The sequence below is a fragment of the Nelumbo nucifera genome, chromosome 5, assembly GCF_055504915.1.
Source record: "Nelumbo nucifera cultivar China Antique chromosome 5, China Antique-T2T, whole genome shotgun sequence".
Taxonomy (NCBI): domain Eukaryota; kingdom Viridiplantae; phylum Streptophyta; class Magnoliopsida; order Proteales; family Nelumbonaceae; genus Nelumbo; species Nelumbo nucifera.
The window spans coordinates 14,422,489-14,439,200 of record NC_142653.1 but is presented as its reverse complement, the minus strand read 5'-3'; the positions used below and the strand labels follow the sequence as shown (position 1 = coordinate 14,439,200).

At 36.5% G+C, this 16,712-nt stretch overlaps 1 protein-coding gene across 1 annotated transcript in view; it reads right to left on the bottom strand.

Moving 5' to 3' along the window:
- Positions 1–16,712, bottom strand: part of LOC104604682 (chaperone protein dnaJ A6, chloroplastic) — a 33,863-nt gene that overhangs the window by 1,202 nt on the left and 15,949 nt on the right. The window contains exons 3-7 of the mRNA XM_010269149.3: positions 8,422–8,563; positions 8,230–8,287; positions 3,159–3,201; positions 285–333; positions 95–172 (exon numbers count right to left, since the gene is read on the bottom strand). Coding sequence (XP_010267451.1) covers positions 95–172; positions 285–333; positions 3,159–3,201; positions 8,230–8,287; positions 8,422–8,563 — 370 coding nt within the window. The remainder of the gene's footprint in view (positions 1–94; positions 173–284; positions 334–3,158; positions 3,202–8,229; positions 8,288–8,421; positions 8,564–16,712) is intronic.

Genomic DNA, 16,712 nt, shown 5'->3' with positions numbered 1-16,712 from the left:
GTCATGGTAGAATACTCACTGTGAGAAGATACAACTAAGGGTAAAAAAGTGAAATAGCCAAAATTGATGATTTTCCATGCATGTAAAAACTTACCCCCATGCCCATACCACCTTTAAGCCCAGCTTCTCCATATTTGTCATACAAGGATCGCTTCTCATCATCGGAGAGCACCTGTAGAACATGTTGTCCTTAGTTTAACCACATTACACATCCATGCCTCCACTCGCCATCACTGAACCACAATCAGATTCATATAGTAGACATACTGAAAACAGCCCCTTACCTCATAGGCATTGCTAATCTCCTTAAATTTCTGTTCAGCTCCAGGTTCTCTGCAGCATAGAGAAGACATGGCATAAATAAATAAAAAGGAATGTTCACCAGCCTCATAGTTCGATCCTGTCTTTCAGTTAATAAGCACAGAATGACATTATCAACTTTGACTTTGTTGCTTTGTTCATGGCTAGTGTCATGAAAAGATGCATACATGGAAGGATAGGTTGCCATGTCATCTTAATGGCAAATTAGGTATTAAACAACTTCAATTCTCATGGACACATGAACAAAAAGAATCTCTTGTACAGTTAAGGATAGACAGATCGATCTTTATGGACATAAATTAGATATTCAATAAGGTGATTGAGACCTTAGCAAGAAAAAAATGTAATATTTATCAGACTCCATAATAATCTTATTATTTTATATGTAATAATACTCCAAACTTTACGCAAACAGAAATGTTATAAGATACAAGACCACTAATAGGACGGTGTATATATTTTGAGAGAAATGCATGTGATCATAGCACATCTGCAAGGTAATTGAACGCAGAGTCTAATATAAAGTAATCAAAAAGAGATCAGAAATTTATTTCTTGTACATCTCCCTTCAATTCCCTTTTGAGATAATAATGTTTCTTTTTTTTTTTTTGAAGAAGGTAAAGTATTGTATTGCAAAATGAAACCAGGAACATAATAATGTTTCTATTATTAATCGAAAAAAGGGAAAAGGAAAAACTAAAATATATACACCATGTATAAATGTTTATGCAATGATACTTCTGTATATTTTCTTTTCATTTTATTTTCTAATTTGGAGTATACATCCCAAATAAAATACAAATACAAAACTGCAAAAAAATATTAGCAACTGAACTCAGGTCTAACCGACCCACCAGTGGCAGAGCCAGGAATTTTTGTCAGCGGGTGCAACCAAAATTAAAGTAATAAAAAGGAAAAAGCATCAATATATAAATATTTATTATTAATCATTCACATGTGAAACATTACAATGACTTAACTTTTTAAAATTACAATAGGTCAGTGTTTTAAAAGCACAAGGCGCAAGAAAAGCGCAAGGGCCAATTTGCGCCTGAGGCGCAAGGCAAGGCACACGCCTTTTTAAGAAAGGCACAAAATTACAAAAAGAAAGCTAAAAATTCAAAAAAAAAATTCAAAAAAAATGCCAAAATTTAAAAAAAAAAGGAAAAATATTAAAAAATATTAAAAATAATGTTAATAAAAATATAAACTTAAGTTTTAAAATAAATGATTTAAAAAACCTATTATCTAAAATTAAAATACATAAACATAACATGTAAAGTGTATTCAAATGAAAATTTAAAAATAAAAGCAAACATATAAAGCATTTTCAAGCATGTAAAACCCGCAATCTCTTTTTTTTCCTTAATTGCATTGCTTCAAGTAGTTAATGTGATGTAAAACATATTGCATTCTTGATTCTATGAGTCGACTTTGTAGCACGCCCCTCGAGGCGCAAAATTTTAAAAAGGCGCATGCCTGGGCTAAGGCACAAGGCGCATCAGGTGCACGCCTAGGCGCACCAGGCGCGTGCCTTTTGAAAGAGGTGTGCTTAGGACCTGGGCAAGGCGCATACCCCAAAATGCGCCTCGTCTGTGCGCCTAGGCACGCCTGAGGCGCGCCTTTTAAATCATTGCAAGAGGTACCCCCATGCTTTTAATGGAGTTCGGAAGCTTTATTTTTATTGGGTCAAAACTTTATATATTTCGAATTAACCCCACAAACTTTATTTGAGTTGGATCAATTTTGAACAAAGAATTTAAACCTTACATAAATTGTGAATAACCTCTTAAGGATTTTAGAAGCCAAGTAGGTTCAATTGCTCACCCTCATGACAATTTAGCTCCACCTATGCAACCCACCCAGGCGTGAACTGTTTCTCAATTTAGCTTGGCAAGGTTTGGGCGGGTGAGGTTTACCTTAGAGTTTGGACCATGTATTAGGGTAGAACCTGGATTGGACCAAAACCTAACAAAGAAGGAAAGAAAATACATTGACCCAATTATGTATGTGTTGGAGCAATAACCAGAAGTGAGCACATCCAAAAGATAGATATTAGAGAGTTCCCAATTATAATAGATCTGCACTCCTGTATAACTAGAGAGTCCCAATCTCTTGCTATATACTATAGAAGCTATGCTTTTGCTTGAGGTTCTGCCATTTTAGTAATGAAATTATTTCCCAATCTGTTGAAAAAAATTTACAGTATGCCCACACCTAGCAAATAACTAATAAAATATAGCAATTACCATGCACACAAGTACATGCATGCAAAGGAAAGAATTAAAAGTTACAAGATACCAATGCAAGAACTTGATGAATATGGGAAAAATAGCATAAATGATGGCAAAAGAATTGTAATACGGTGGTTAATGACAAGAAAGAGCAAAGCTTACAAACAAAAAGGTCAAACATGTTATTGAATTGTAACAAGATGGTTAATGACAAATAAGTCAATAGAAATGCAGTCAAATGTTTTCCTTAGAAAACAATGTGATTACCACCTAATGCATACTGAACAAGATACCCAAACCTTTTCATTTTCTTCCTTTTTTATTTTATTTTGTTTATTTTCGTGAGGCAGTGGGGTTGAGATACCTTGTTCATATAACCTGAAGCAATATTCTTGATGGCTATACCATAAATAGAAACATCAAAATGGACAGCCAAGTAGAGATTGTCGATTTCTCTATAAAATAATTCACACATCACAAGATGAATGCACACAACTGTATAAGAAGATATATAAGCACTTTTGATCATGTTGCTGATCGAAAAAGAAAAAAAGGATACATGAGCACAACTGCACAACAGGCAATTGTAGCAATTCAACTTACTTGTTGACGTCTGGATGATAATTCCTAGCCAGCTTCCGATAAGCTTAACATCAAAAAGTAAATTACCAACAAGATCAAATGAGAAAAAGGTAAAATAGCAAGTAACTAACTCATGAATACAAAAAGGAAAAAATACCAGAAGAGTTTAAATCAGTTGATATTAAACCAAATATACTCAAACACAAAAAAAAAAGGTTCAAGATAGATTTAGTAAAGGGAATATACAGACTGCTGGGTGCTGACTCCAGTTGTATCTGAGGGAAGTTAATCAATCCCGCAGTTGAGAAATTCATGTATTTCATTTCCTTTTAAGGTGATCACCATTAACCATCAACATGATGAGGTGATACAAATACAAAATTGTTATGCTATGTGAAGATCTTCAGAAAAAGTTGATGAATAACATTTTCTTTTTTTTTTCCAGCAACGGTTTTTATTGAAAAGATAAAGCATTTTGTATTTTAACTATTAATCATCAGAATTTGTTACAATAACCCATGTACAATTAGAAGCTATACAATGCAAGAGCACTTTCATTTGTTTTAGGAGCTCTTTTGCTTTTTCTTTTAGGTCTCATGATCTTGTCCCCACTCTATGAGAGAAGCATTTCTTTCCTGGCCTTCAGTTTTGGTAGGGAGTACAGATTATATCATTTGTCCATGGTCCCTTTTTTACTTTTCAGGGATGTTTAAGGAGAACACAAATGGAGGACTTTCAATAGTTTAGAAATGCAATCATAGAATCTCTGTGGATATAAACGAACTGGATTAAAAGATCCAATGTTTTATGAGTAGAGAGAAGCATAGTCACACTGTGAAGTGTTTTAGTTTTGAGTCTTTTCTATACATCTCTTCAGTCTCATATGCACATCATTAAAACTTCTTTAATACTCGTTAAAAAATAAATTCATTAAAGTAATAACTTAAAAAGCTTTCACCAATTTCTAAAAAATCCACCAAAGAATAATCACAGTTTTGCTCTAAGAAAAAATAAATTTTGGAAGGACTGAAGAAAATCAAGGAAAGTTTGAAGAATTGTGCAGATTCTCAATTAGATACAAATGGTGGTTATTAGGGGTGGCAATTGGGCGGGTTTGGATGGGTTGAGTTTGGGTTCAGCTTCAACCCAACCCATCTAACCTGTCAACCCATTAATAACCCATTTAGAGAAAAATAAATGGGTTGGGTTGAACCCAAACCTGCCTTGACCCAACCCAACCCACCCAACCCATTAATTTTTAATTCATTAAAGCATGGAAAGATGCAAAAAGAAAATAGAAATTACAAGAAAAGTAAAACAAAGATTATAGAAAACACAAAAAATGAAAAAACAAGCTAACAAAATTACAAAAAGCATAACAAAATAAAGAAAAAAAAATACAAAAAGATAATAGAAATTGTGGGAAAATATAACACGAATTATAAAAAACACAAAAATAAATGAAAATAAATAATAAAATTGCAAAAGAAAAGAAAAGCAAATTGTAGATAGCAAGAAATAAGGAAACAATGAAAGCTAGCACACAACGTATAGAGTTTAGTTATTAATTCTATCTTTGGGGATATTTCATCAAACACTTTCTGGGCTCAATTTTTGAGAGAAACAAGAGATAAGTTATGCCTGTCCACAGTCGTGAAGTCAGAGAGTTCCCACCAATCACAGACAATGAGCCACAGAATTATCTGAGCTCTGGCTCATTGGGCCTTTTACCCCCTCCAGTTTTTACTACAGATGAGGTCTTGATTGGTGGTGTTGATATACAAGTCTCGAAATTATCCAAGCTTTAGCTCATCGATCCTATTACTCCTCCAATTCTCGGATGAAAACAAAGGTACTATAGCTGAATTCTTTATCTATGGTGGCAGTGCATCCATTGGCTCCTCCTTACAATACAAGATATGGTAAGTTCATCTCTTCTTCATGTGAAATGGCTCAAATTCACCGATAAAGACTTGAAAATGGGTAATGGAGAAGATCCCAATGGCACACATGATGGATGATATGCTGGTTGGGAAAATGTGGGGGGTCTGCTGATAAAATTGTAGAGAGAGAGAGAGAGGTATAGTGTGAGAATAATTCAGGGTTTGGAACCAGAGAGTCAAAATATCATCAAAGGTAATGGGTTATCCGTTGGGAACCCATGACCCAACCCGCCCAAACCATTAAGTCACCCTTTATTGGGTTACCCAACCTGTAGTAACCCAGAATTAAATGGATACAACCCAACCCATCAATTAATGGTTGGGTTGGGTGGGTTAGCGGGTTGGGTTGAAAAATTGCCACCCCTAGTGGAGGTCCACATAAGTCCTAAAGATGTGCCAAATTGAATTGTGTTCCTCTCTGATGTGAAATCCCATAGATTTAAGGGGATTATCTGAGAAACCACCCACTGCTCTGGTTCAGGACCAATGTAATACACTTTTTTAATTATTAGATTGTGAACTTAACTCATGAAGATTGACAGCCTTAGAACAAGACATCTCCTAGAAATATAAAATCTTTATAAGAAAATTAATTTCTTGTAAACAATAAGGGTAATTAGATTTTTTATCCTTTTGTTTACTATTAACAAGATCCAAAAAAACATTTTTAATAATCAAAATCTGAAGAAGATAGAATTGTCCATAACATCATAACAGAGCTTTGCCAAAAAAGAGATTATAATCACCCAGAACATCATAACAGGGTTAGATACAAAGCTTCACCAAGAAAGAGGCAAAGCCAACATACACAAGATATGATAAAAAGAAACAACAGCTATACTTGGATAGTTTTTCAAGTGACCTAAACCCAATAGTGCACCAACAGAAAGAGAAAGGAAAAGGAGTTGAGCAGGACAGACCCTTCAATCCCATGCTTGTCAAGCATACCAATTAAAGTTTTCCCCCTTGTTAGGGGTGGCAATTTTTAACCCAACCCGCTGAACCCACCCAACCCGCCCATTTACTTGACGGGTTGTGTGATCAGCCCATCACCCAACCCACCCATTTAAATGGGTTGGGTTGGGTTGGATTGTGGATAACCATTGGGTTAACCATTATAGACATAAGTATTAATTCCTTAGCCTTTTTTTTTAATTTTCTTCATTAGAATTAAATAATTTATAATTAATGCATTAATTTTCTATTAATAATTTAGTTTTGTCTTGAATCAATACACTTCACCCAACATAAATCCAAATCAATTTGACCCAAGTCCGGACCAGTTCAACACGGTCTGACCCGATCCAACATTTACTGATCCAGGTTGACCCAAATCCAAAATAGGCCTTGGGTGGGATGGTTCAGTGCCGCTTGCTCTGTTCATTTTGGGCCGTCCGGCCCAACCAATATTCACACACTCCGACCCAACCCAGTACAAGTCGATTTGGGTCGACCCGAATTCAAAACAGTTTTGGACGGGATGATTCAGCCTCCGCACACTTTTGCCTGATCTGGACCGTCCATCCGACCAATATGCACACGGTCCGACCCGAATCCGGTCGAACCCATGCACAAACCTGATATGGTCCGGTCCAAGTCAATCCACCATTGGCTGAACCAGTCCAGCCAGATTGATCCAGATCTAAACGGTTCAACCACCCTTGAACCTAAGTGGTTTAAGTTGGTCTGACCAGTTTGAACCTAAGTGGTTCGGTCAAACCCGAATTCGAACATAGTCAAATGGATATAAATAATAACTACAATAACCACCAAGCTACAACTAACTTATTTGTTAAGAGAGAGAGAGAGCTTCTTTTTTAAGTCCATAAATATAAGATTAATGGGTTTGGGCGGGTTGGATTGGGCTAAAGCGGGTTTGGGTTGAACCCAACCCATTTAATTTTATATAACTGGGTCATTAATGGGTTGACGGGTTAGATGGGTTGGATTGAAACTCGACCCAAACCAAACCCAACCCAACCCGCCCAATTGCCACCCCTACCCCTAGTCTAAGCCCAACCAAGTGACCAACCACAACAACACAACCTAGTCTGGTAGTCCAATACATTACATACTGCTAAGTTTGTTATTGTTTTCTCAAATCAACAATATATCACAACAATAATAATTAGGATTCTCCCTGACACAAGTTGAGAGCAACAAATCTTTCAGGTTTTATTGGAATATATTCAATACTTGAGGGAGACAGATCTCTGGATTTTTTTATTGGTAACTGTTCACTTTTATTGATGATAAAAATGTTTAATTTACAAAGACATAGGATGCTGAGGCATCACATGGCCTCCAAGCACTGTCAGACACATAACCCCTATATACCCTTTGAAGTACTATGCACAAGGCTATAAGTTGGTCAATCAGCAAAGTAATTGATCCCCATTCGCCTCTTGTTTGGCTAGAGTATCTGCAAAATTTTTTGCTTCTCTTCTTGTCCACTAAAAGTGAGCTCATAGTTCCTGCACCAGCTTTCTGGTTTCTCTCGACAGATACTGCCATGGGCCTGGATTGTAGTAAATAACTCACAACTGTGGACAAAATTGTAATAAAACCTGTACATAATGTGTTATTACTTGTTCTATTGTACTAATATGCTTCAGTTGTATGTTATCATATGTTTGTATATCCCAACTGGGGCATTTTTGCAACTGTATATATCAAGTCCCCTTGTAATAAAAGTAGCCCTTGGACATTGTACTAAAATTGTAATAAAACCTGTACATAATGTGTTATTACTTGTTCTATTGTACTAATATGCTTCAGTTGTATGTTATCATATGTTTGTATATAGCCCAACTGGGGCATTTTTGCAACTGTATATATCAAGTCCCCTTGTAATAAAATTAGCCCTTGGACATTGTACTAAAAGTGTTGTATAAATGACAAATGACAAATCCAAATGTAAGCACTTCTATTACCAAAATTGGCATATGGTGGAATCACACATCAAAATAGGTGAACTCAATAGAAAACCTGATTAATAAAGGGAAGCTCAGTGCAGAGAGGTTGTGTGAAAACAAGGTCAATTTTACATCAGAAAGCTACAAAGCATAAAAAGATGGACAGAATACTAATCCACTTTTATGATCATGATAACAATAGGGCTCTAAAAAAGATGGACTAGGCATACTTACCACTTTTTATTTCAGATTTACTGGCATTTTTTGACACCCCAAGGACAGAATAGTAGTCCTGTATGCAAAGAATGTTAATACTTAAGACTATAAGATGAACAGTCAATGAGCATTCCACTAAAAATAAAAAAAATAAAAAAAGGAATAGAACAAGCAGATAATTGATAAAAGGAAAGCCAGAAATATACTTACAGTATCAGCTCTAACAATGAATCGCGCTCCCCTGCAACGATGCGCATTCTGAGAAGGCCCCGTATCAAACAATGCATGCAAGGATTCGTGTGAAAATAAACTTGAACTTGGTGATGCCAAATATTTTATCTTGCTTGAAACACTGCACACAATGATTGTATATCAAAACAACACTTATAAAATAAAAATGATTCTCAACAATATCAGAAACAAAAGAACAAAAGAAACACCAGGAATCATTTCATATGTTCAATAGGTGAGGAAGGTTCCTTTTAACACACGCATCCAAAAAAATGAAAGATGTGTCATCTTTCCAGAAAAAGTAGATAATGAAACTTGTTAAATCCGTTAATAACTATGTAATATGCGCCGCAGGGGCACTTTGGTCTTTTTATTTTCTGTTTATTGTTACGTTGGGTTGCGCAAATCTACACACACACACACACATATATATATATATACACTAAAACACGACAGTCTAGAAATTTTCTCCATTTTTTGAATTTTTTATTTTTTTATTCCATGTCATTTTTTAAACCAACGAGATGCTCTCCTTCCCCATAAAAAATTACCTAAAATCTCTCTCCCACACGTTCCCAATAACCTAAATAATATCCTCTCCAAAACTACCTCCCCCACTTTCTCCTAAATTATCTCTAATTCCTATTTATCTCCTGAATTATCTCTAATTCCTATTTATCTCCTGAATTATCTCTAATTCCTATTTATCTCCTAAATTATCTCTAATTTAGTAGAGTTTCTCTCCTAAAATATCTCTAATTCCTATTTATCCTCTCCCCTACTTTTAATCTATATCTATCTAAAGTTTGAATTAACAAATTTAAAAGTTATTTAAATATTCTAACGAAATTATATAATAACTTCTAAAATATTTATTAAAAACACAAAAGAAAATAATTATAATAGGTATAATATGCAAATTATTAGTAATTTTATATTTTCACAAAATTCATCACGAAATTATGTACTAACCATATAAATTATAGTTTTCCGGATTATTCAATTTAAATGTTATTTAAATAATATAAAATTAACATTTAAAAATCAAATATTATTTGCATATTGAAATAACTAAATATCTTAAATAAAAAATACGAAAAATAGCTAAATAATTATATAACAAAATATTTAATATTATGTAATAACTTTAAAATAAATAAAATTCAAATAACAAAAAATGTTAAATATTTTATATATTATTTAAATATTTAAGTAACTAAATATTTTAACTAACGAAATATTTAACAATAACTAGATTTTAAATAGTTAAAATAATGAAATTGTGTAATAAATCTAAAAAATTTCCTAAAACTAGAAAATTAATTATAACATAATATTCAAATTAATAATAATTTAATATTTTACAAAATTAAAAACGAAATTAGGTAATAATAGCATAAATTATAATTTTATAGATTATTAAATTCAATAAATAATGAATATTTTAAAAATTAAATAAATTAAATAATGATATTTTTAAATAACTAAATAATATTGTAGATAACTAATTTCACTTATATCAATTAATAATTCTAGAAAATAACTTTCAAAAAAATAATATTTATTAATAATAATTTTAAAATCTTAATCTATATTTATTATATCTTTATATATACTAAAAATAAATATTTATTGTGTTTTCATTAATTATTTATTGCTTTATTATGATAAATATATTTTTAATAATTACGTATAAATCTATTTTTGTTTTGTTATTTAACGAAAAATTTTTCAATAATTATTGGAGATTAAACTACTGTTATTTAACTTTTTTTAATTTAATTTGTTGTACTTATTGTATTTATTGTATTTTTGTAATTATTGTATTTTTATTAGTTATTTATTGTATTTTCATTATCAATATATTTTCAATAATTATTGGAGATTAAACTATTGTTATTTATTAGAGATTAAACTATTAGTTTAGATAAAATTAGGAGTTTTCACAGGTTGGTTTGGTTCAATTGTAGGCTGTTTGGCCAACCAAATCAACTTAAGTCGGGATGGGGAGTTGGTCACCCGACACTGACTGCCCATTAGTGAAAACAAACCAACTCAGGTTGTATCGGTTTGGGTCAATTTTCGGTTTGGTGGGTCAGTTCAAAAGATTTGAACTTACAAATTTAAATTTAAATTTTAAAAAATTACAGTGACATTATTAAAAAATAAATTTATGATATAAAATATTTTAGACTAAGAAATATAGTCGGGTTGTTCGATTTTGATCAATTTACAAATGGCCAAAGCGAAACTGATCCAACATGGTCGATTGGGAAATTGTTGAACCAAGGCCAACCGGAAATACTAGGAAACTAACCAACTTGGGTCGAGTTGGTCGGTTTCACCAATTTGATGAACAACCCTAGCTGAAATTAATTATTGTTTTTTTTTGTATCGTAAAAAAAAATATTAAAAGTAGTATATAAAATATAAGGAAAAATCTATGATGTATCAGAAGAGTTTTGACCAATCAAAATCCACCCATGAATTTGATAAATAACACTTGATTAGCTACCACATTTGTGATACCAATTGATTGGTCAAAATTTTTCAAATATCATATCTTTCCCATATCATAGTTGAACCCAAAATATAAATAATTATTAATTATTTAAATGATACGTGATGACGAGGAGTCCGACTAGTTGGTACCTTGACGAGTCGCTCGTCAACGAGAATGGTATGGTGATCTCAACGAGCAAAGAATGGTGATCTCAACGAGCAAAGCAATACAAGATTGGAGGAAGGTCCTAAACTCAATGGTGCACAACTTGAAGCTGGAGTCCGAGGTTGCTCTGAAACCATTCTCAGACAGGAAGGCAGTGTTGAGAATTGACGATGAAAAAATCAAGGGATTTACATCTTTTGAATGTGAAGAAGGTTTGATTCAGATGCAAAACTGGAAACCGTTGTGTAATGAGATGGAACATGTCTGCGGAAGTTTCCTGTTCAAATTGGTAGGTCTTCCCTTCCATCTCTGGAATGAAGCAAATCTGGGAAATATTGTGAAGCTGCTGGGTGGAGAAATGGAGGAAGTCCATCTGCAAGATTTTCGTGCCACTGTGGTTAGGATGGTCAGGGTGAGATCGGAATCGCTCCCAAGAACAATAGAGGTTCTTGCTGAAGGTACATGGTTTAAAAGTATGGTTAGTTTCAGAGGTGGAGGCAGAACTGTGGGGTCGAAGACCCAAGGTAGAAGACGATGCTGAAGTGGAGGGTTGGATTACTAGGGGCCTACAGCTGGAGGGTAAGACTGAAAATAGGAGGCAGCTTAGAAAGGAAGCTGAAAAGTCGGTGGGAGAGAACCAAAAGCCACGAAACCTATTAAAAGAAATAAATTCAAAATTTTTTGAATTAGCTGGTAATTCGAAGGGACAAGATACCTTCGCTGACATGGTTAAGAAAGGGAGATTTCTGCAGGCCGGGTCATCTGAACCGGTGGGTGGACCGATCGGTTCAGCCAGAAGGGGGAATCCCTACCCACGTGATTGTTTAAGTGAGCACGTGGGTCGGGGGAGATGGTTGGGGACTATAGATGATAGACATCGTCTATCTTCTTCTTTGAAAATTTTGGACGAGGGCGCTGTAGGTGATCTTAGGCAGCCAGAGCAAAGCTCAAGTACTCTCCAGTGGGTGCCTCGCGCAGTTCCTGAAACACCCAGGGAAGGACGAACATCACAAGACAGACCAAACCCCAGGTACGATCGAGCTCATCTCGAGGAAAAGGATGGTTTTGATGAGGGCTGGGTGGACTGCGAAATGGAGGAACAAGACAGACCAAACACTGCCAGTCCAGTTTAGGCAGTGTTTTGGGTGAGAAGTTTTCAGAGGAAGAAGTTGCTGCAACTTTTGATCTGGATATATTGTTCTCACAAAGACCAGGTGCGGTAACGTCTCATTGTGCTGAGGAAGAGCCGTACATTGTTGTCGTTGAACACATTTCGAACTCTGGGGGTGGAATCTCTAACTCACACTCAGAAGCTCAATCTCAAAATCTCCTTGTCAAACAGGTTTTTTGTAAGGGATCCCTCGAAACTTCTCAAAAGCAATACAGGAACAAAGTGGGGAGTCATAAACAGGTGGGTAAGAGATTTAACAGAGGTGACGAAAAGGCTAACTAATCAAAACCAAGCCTTGGAACCAGATGGAACCCACATTCCTTGTCAAGGCCAGACTGTTTTTGTATCCAACTCCAGCACTCCCAATCTACCCAACCCAGAGGCTGCAGCCCTTGAAGGGGGGATGAGATGAGAGAAAATAGAAGCGACAGTGAGGGTCAGGAGAGAGAAGTAGGGAATGAAGGAGAAACAAAAAAGGAAAAAAAAAAAGAAAAGAAAAGAATCCTAGAAATCTTAGAGTGTCTGTTAAATGAAGCAGTGGTGGAAACAGTCAAAAGGAAGGGCCAAAGGGAGTAGAGTAGAGGGTTCTGAGGAGGAAGGAGATAGAAGGGGGGAGACAAAAACAGGGGAGGGAAGTAGAAAGTCAAGTGTAAGAGATGTAAGTAGTGAGGATTCTGTGGCGGGTTTTGTACAGAAACCGGGGTGCAAATTGAAAGATCCAAATGCTCTCAAAGTATTTTTGAAAACAAAGAAAGAAGAAGCAAAATCTAAAAGGAGAAGAGTGAGTGAGGCTGAAAGGCTGCTAAAGGAGGTGGGAGGAGATAGAGGTTTGAAGGTTAAAGGAGAAAGAAGGAAGAGGAATAACTGAGGGCAGGAGGGTCTAAGGGGAAAGAAGATAGTTAGATGAGGATCTTAAGCTGGAATATCAGAGGTTTGGGAAGTGCTAGGAAGAGAACAGTAATAAAAGAGACCATCAAGAAAACAGACCCAGATGTGGTACTCTCGCAGGAGACCAAGAGAACAGATTTTGACATTAGGTGGGCAAGGAGTGTCTGGAGAGGCAGGGGGATTAGTTGGGCGGCTCTGCCTTCTTGGGGGTCTGCGGGGGGGTGTTGTCACAATGTGGAAGAATGAAGTACTCATAGGTCAGGAAGAGTTAATAGGCCAATTTTCAATTTCCCAGAAGTTTAAACAAGTGGAGGATGGGTTTGAATGGGTGCTTACCAATGTAAATGATCCAAATGATTACAGAGAGAGAAGGAAGTTGTGAGAAGAACTGACCGATAAAATGGGACAATGGGAAGGGCCTTAGTGTCTTGGAGGTGACTTTAATGTTATAAGATTCCTAGAAGAGACAAATAGTTTGAGGCGGAGATCAACATTGGGTATGAGGAAATTCAATCAATTTGTGGATGTTTACGAGCTTAAAGAGATCCTACTATCACACAGCTGTTTTACTTGGTCCAATCTCCAAGTGAACCCGATTTGCTCTAAGCTGGATAGATTTCTAGTCTCAAATGACTGGGAAGAACATTGGGGGAATCTAAACTCTAGAGCATATCCAAGGGTGACCTCTGACCATAGGCCTATTGTAATCTGTAGGGAGGAAGTGAGAAGTGCTGGTCCTGCTCCCTTTAGATTTGAAAACATGTGACTAGGACACCCGGGGTTCATAAAGAAAGTCAAAGAGTAGTGGCTAGAAAGCAATCCAACAATGAAATCGAGTGGAATGAGGTTTCATAAGAAGCTCCAATATCTGAAAGGCAAAATCAAGGAGTAGAATCTGTTAGAGTTTGGGAGATTAGAGGAAAGAAAGCAAATAGTGATTGCACAAATTGAAGACCTGGATGGCAAGAAAGAAAGGGGTTGTCTTACAAAAGAAGATAAGGAACTAAGATGGAAATTGCATAAATAGTTAGAGGATTATCTTCTTCAGGAGGAAATAAGTTGGAGACAAAAATCAAGGTGTAAATGGCTAAAGGAGGGGGATAGGAATACCAAACTTTTCATGCGGTGGCAAGTGGAAGAAGAAGAAAGAATTTTGTATCTAGTCTGGAGATTGAAGGGGTTACAATATCCACCCAAAGAGAAATAGCAGGGGCTTTTGCAAATCACTTTAGGTCTATCTTTAGAAAACCCCTAAATAGTAGGGTGTGGATTGAGGGTATGGAATGGCCAACTTTGCACATAGAGGATAAGGATTGGTTGGAAAGGAAATTTGAAGTGGAAGAGACAAGGGAGGCAGTGTTCTCTATGGATAGATCAAAGGCACCCAGTCCAGATGGTTTTACGATGGCTTTTTATCAAGATTGTTGGGAGATATTAAAGGAAGATCTATGGACTGTGTTTGATGAATTCCACTCTAGAGGGGGGTGACCAACCAAGGGATGAACTCCACTTTTATTGCATTGGTTCCTAAGAAGAGGAATGCATGTCACCCAAAGGATTTCGGGCCGATCAGCCTAGTCAACAGCCTTTATAAGATTATCACCAAGGTGTTGTCCATCAGAATAAGGAAAGTGCTCCCAACAATTATAGCAGATAATCAAGGAGCCTTTGTGAAGGGGAGACAGATAACAGATCAGATTCTGATAGCAAATGAGAGCTTGGAGAAGTTTAAGAGATCCAAGAAAAAAGGGGTGATTTGTAAAATAGATTTGGAAAAGGCTTATGATTTGGTGGATTGGTCTTTCTTGATGGAGGTGATGACCAATTTTGGTTTTGGGGATAATTGGTGCAGATGGGTCTTGGGTTGTATCAAGAACTGCCATTACTCCATACTGGTAAATGGGACAGTGGTCGATTTCTTCTGAGCCTTGAGAGGGATTAGGCAAGGAGACCCCCTCTCTCCCTTTTTATTTACTTTGGTAGCAGAAATTCTGGGGAGACTAATTTATAGAGCAAATTCCAGGGGTTTAATCAGAGGTTGGAGAGTTGGGAGGAAGCTTGTGCCACTCACACATTTGCAATTTGTAAATGACACCACACTCTTTTGTGAAGCAAGGGACCCTAACAGGATTAGAAATTTGAAGCTCACTACACGACTTTTTGAGTAAATGTCAAACCTTAAGGTGAATTTGAGAAGAGTTGTATAGTTGGGGTAAATATGGGCGAGGGGGAGATCTCTGAGGTTGTAGACATTTTAGAATGTGCAATAGCAAACTGGCCCCTTAATTGCCTTGGTTTGCCATTGGGTGATAACCCTCAGAAAGGTGAGTTTTGGGTTCCGGTTGTGGAGAGGTTTGAAAAGAAATTAGCAACTTGGAAGAAAAACTATTTGTCTCTTGGAGGGAGAACCACTCTAATCAGGTCTACTTTAACTAACCTTCCTGTTTACTTTTTGTCAATCTTCAAGATTTCGACAAAGGTGGCTAGTAGATTAGAAAAACTAATGAGACTTTCTCTAGGAGCCGAGGGAGGAGAAGAAGGACCATAGGGTGGGGTGGGAGATGGTTTGTGGGAGTAAGAGGGAGGGAGGTTTGGGTATCGGGAATTTAAGGAATAGGAACTTGGCTCTTCTGGGGAAATGGCTTTGGAGGTTCTCATTGAAGGACAAACTTTGGGTGAAGATAGTGGAAAGTATTCATGGGGTTGCAGCAAATGGATGGGACTTTGGGATTCTAGCAAGGAGTACAAGAGCATCTCCTTGGAAAGCTATTCAAGCTATTCTACCTTTGTTCTCTCCATGGATCAGGTATGACTTGCACTCAGGCAATCTCATTAATTTTTGGGAACATGTTTGGATTGGGGACTCCTCCCTAAAAGACCAATTCCCAAGCCTTTTTGCCCTTTCCACTTTTAAAAACGAACTGGTGTCTTCATTCATTGTTCCTTCTAATTCTATTTCTGGGGTCGGCTGGAACTTGGGCCTGCAAAGAGATATCAGGGATACAGAGCTTGATGGTATCTCATCACTGTTATCCATTCTTGAAGGGGTGTTCCTAGAGCCAATAAAGGCAGATAGTAGAATTTGGACTCTCACTCCCTCTAGTTCTTTCACTTGTGCATCTTTCTTTAGTGCTCTCACACATTCTTCTTCTCCGGGCTTGTCTTTCCCTGTTAAAGAGGTGTGGTGTCATCCTATACCTCCTAAGGTTGGGAGTTTCTGTTGAAAAGCCTTTCTGGAAAGAGTTAACACAGCAGATTTACTTCAAAGAAAAAGACCCAATAGTTGTTTTTGCCCTCACTGGTGTGTCCTCTGTAAAGCTGATGGTGAGTCTGGATATCACTTACTAATCTCTTGTCGGTTCACTAACATCATTTGGGAGTAGTGTACTTCTTTGTTTGGGTGCAGGTGGACCCCCCCCCCCTTCGAATGTGCAAAGCCTATTCACATGTATGCCGTTTCGGCCAACAAAAAGGGCCAAGTTTACGTGGAGGTGTACGAGGGCTGCAGTCTGTTGAACTATTTGGAAGGAGAGAAATTCACAA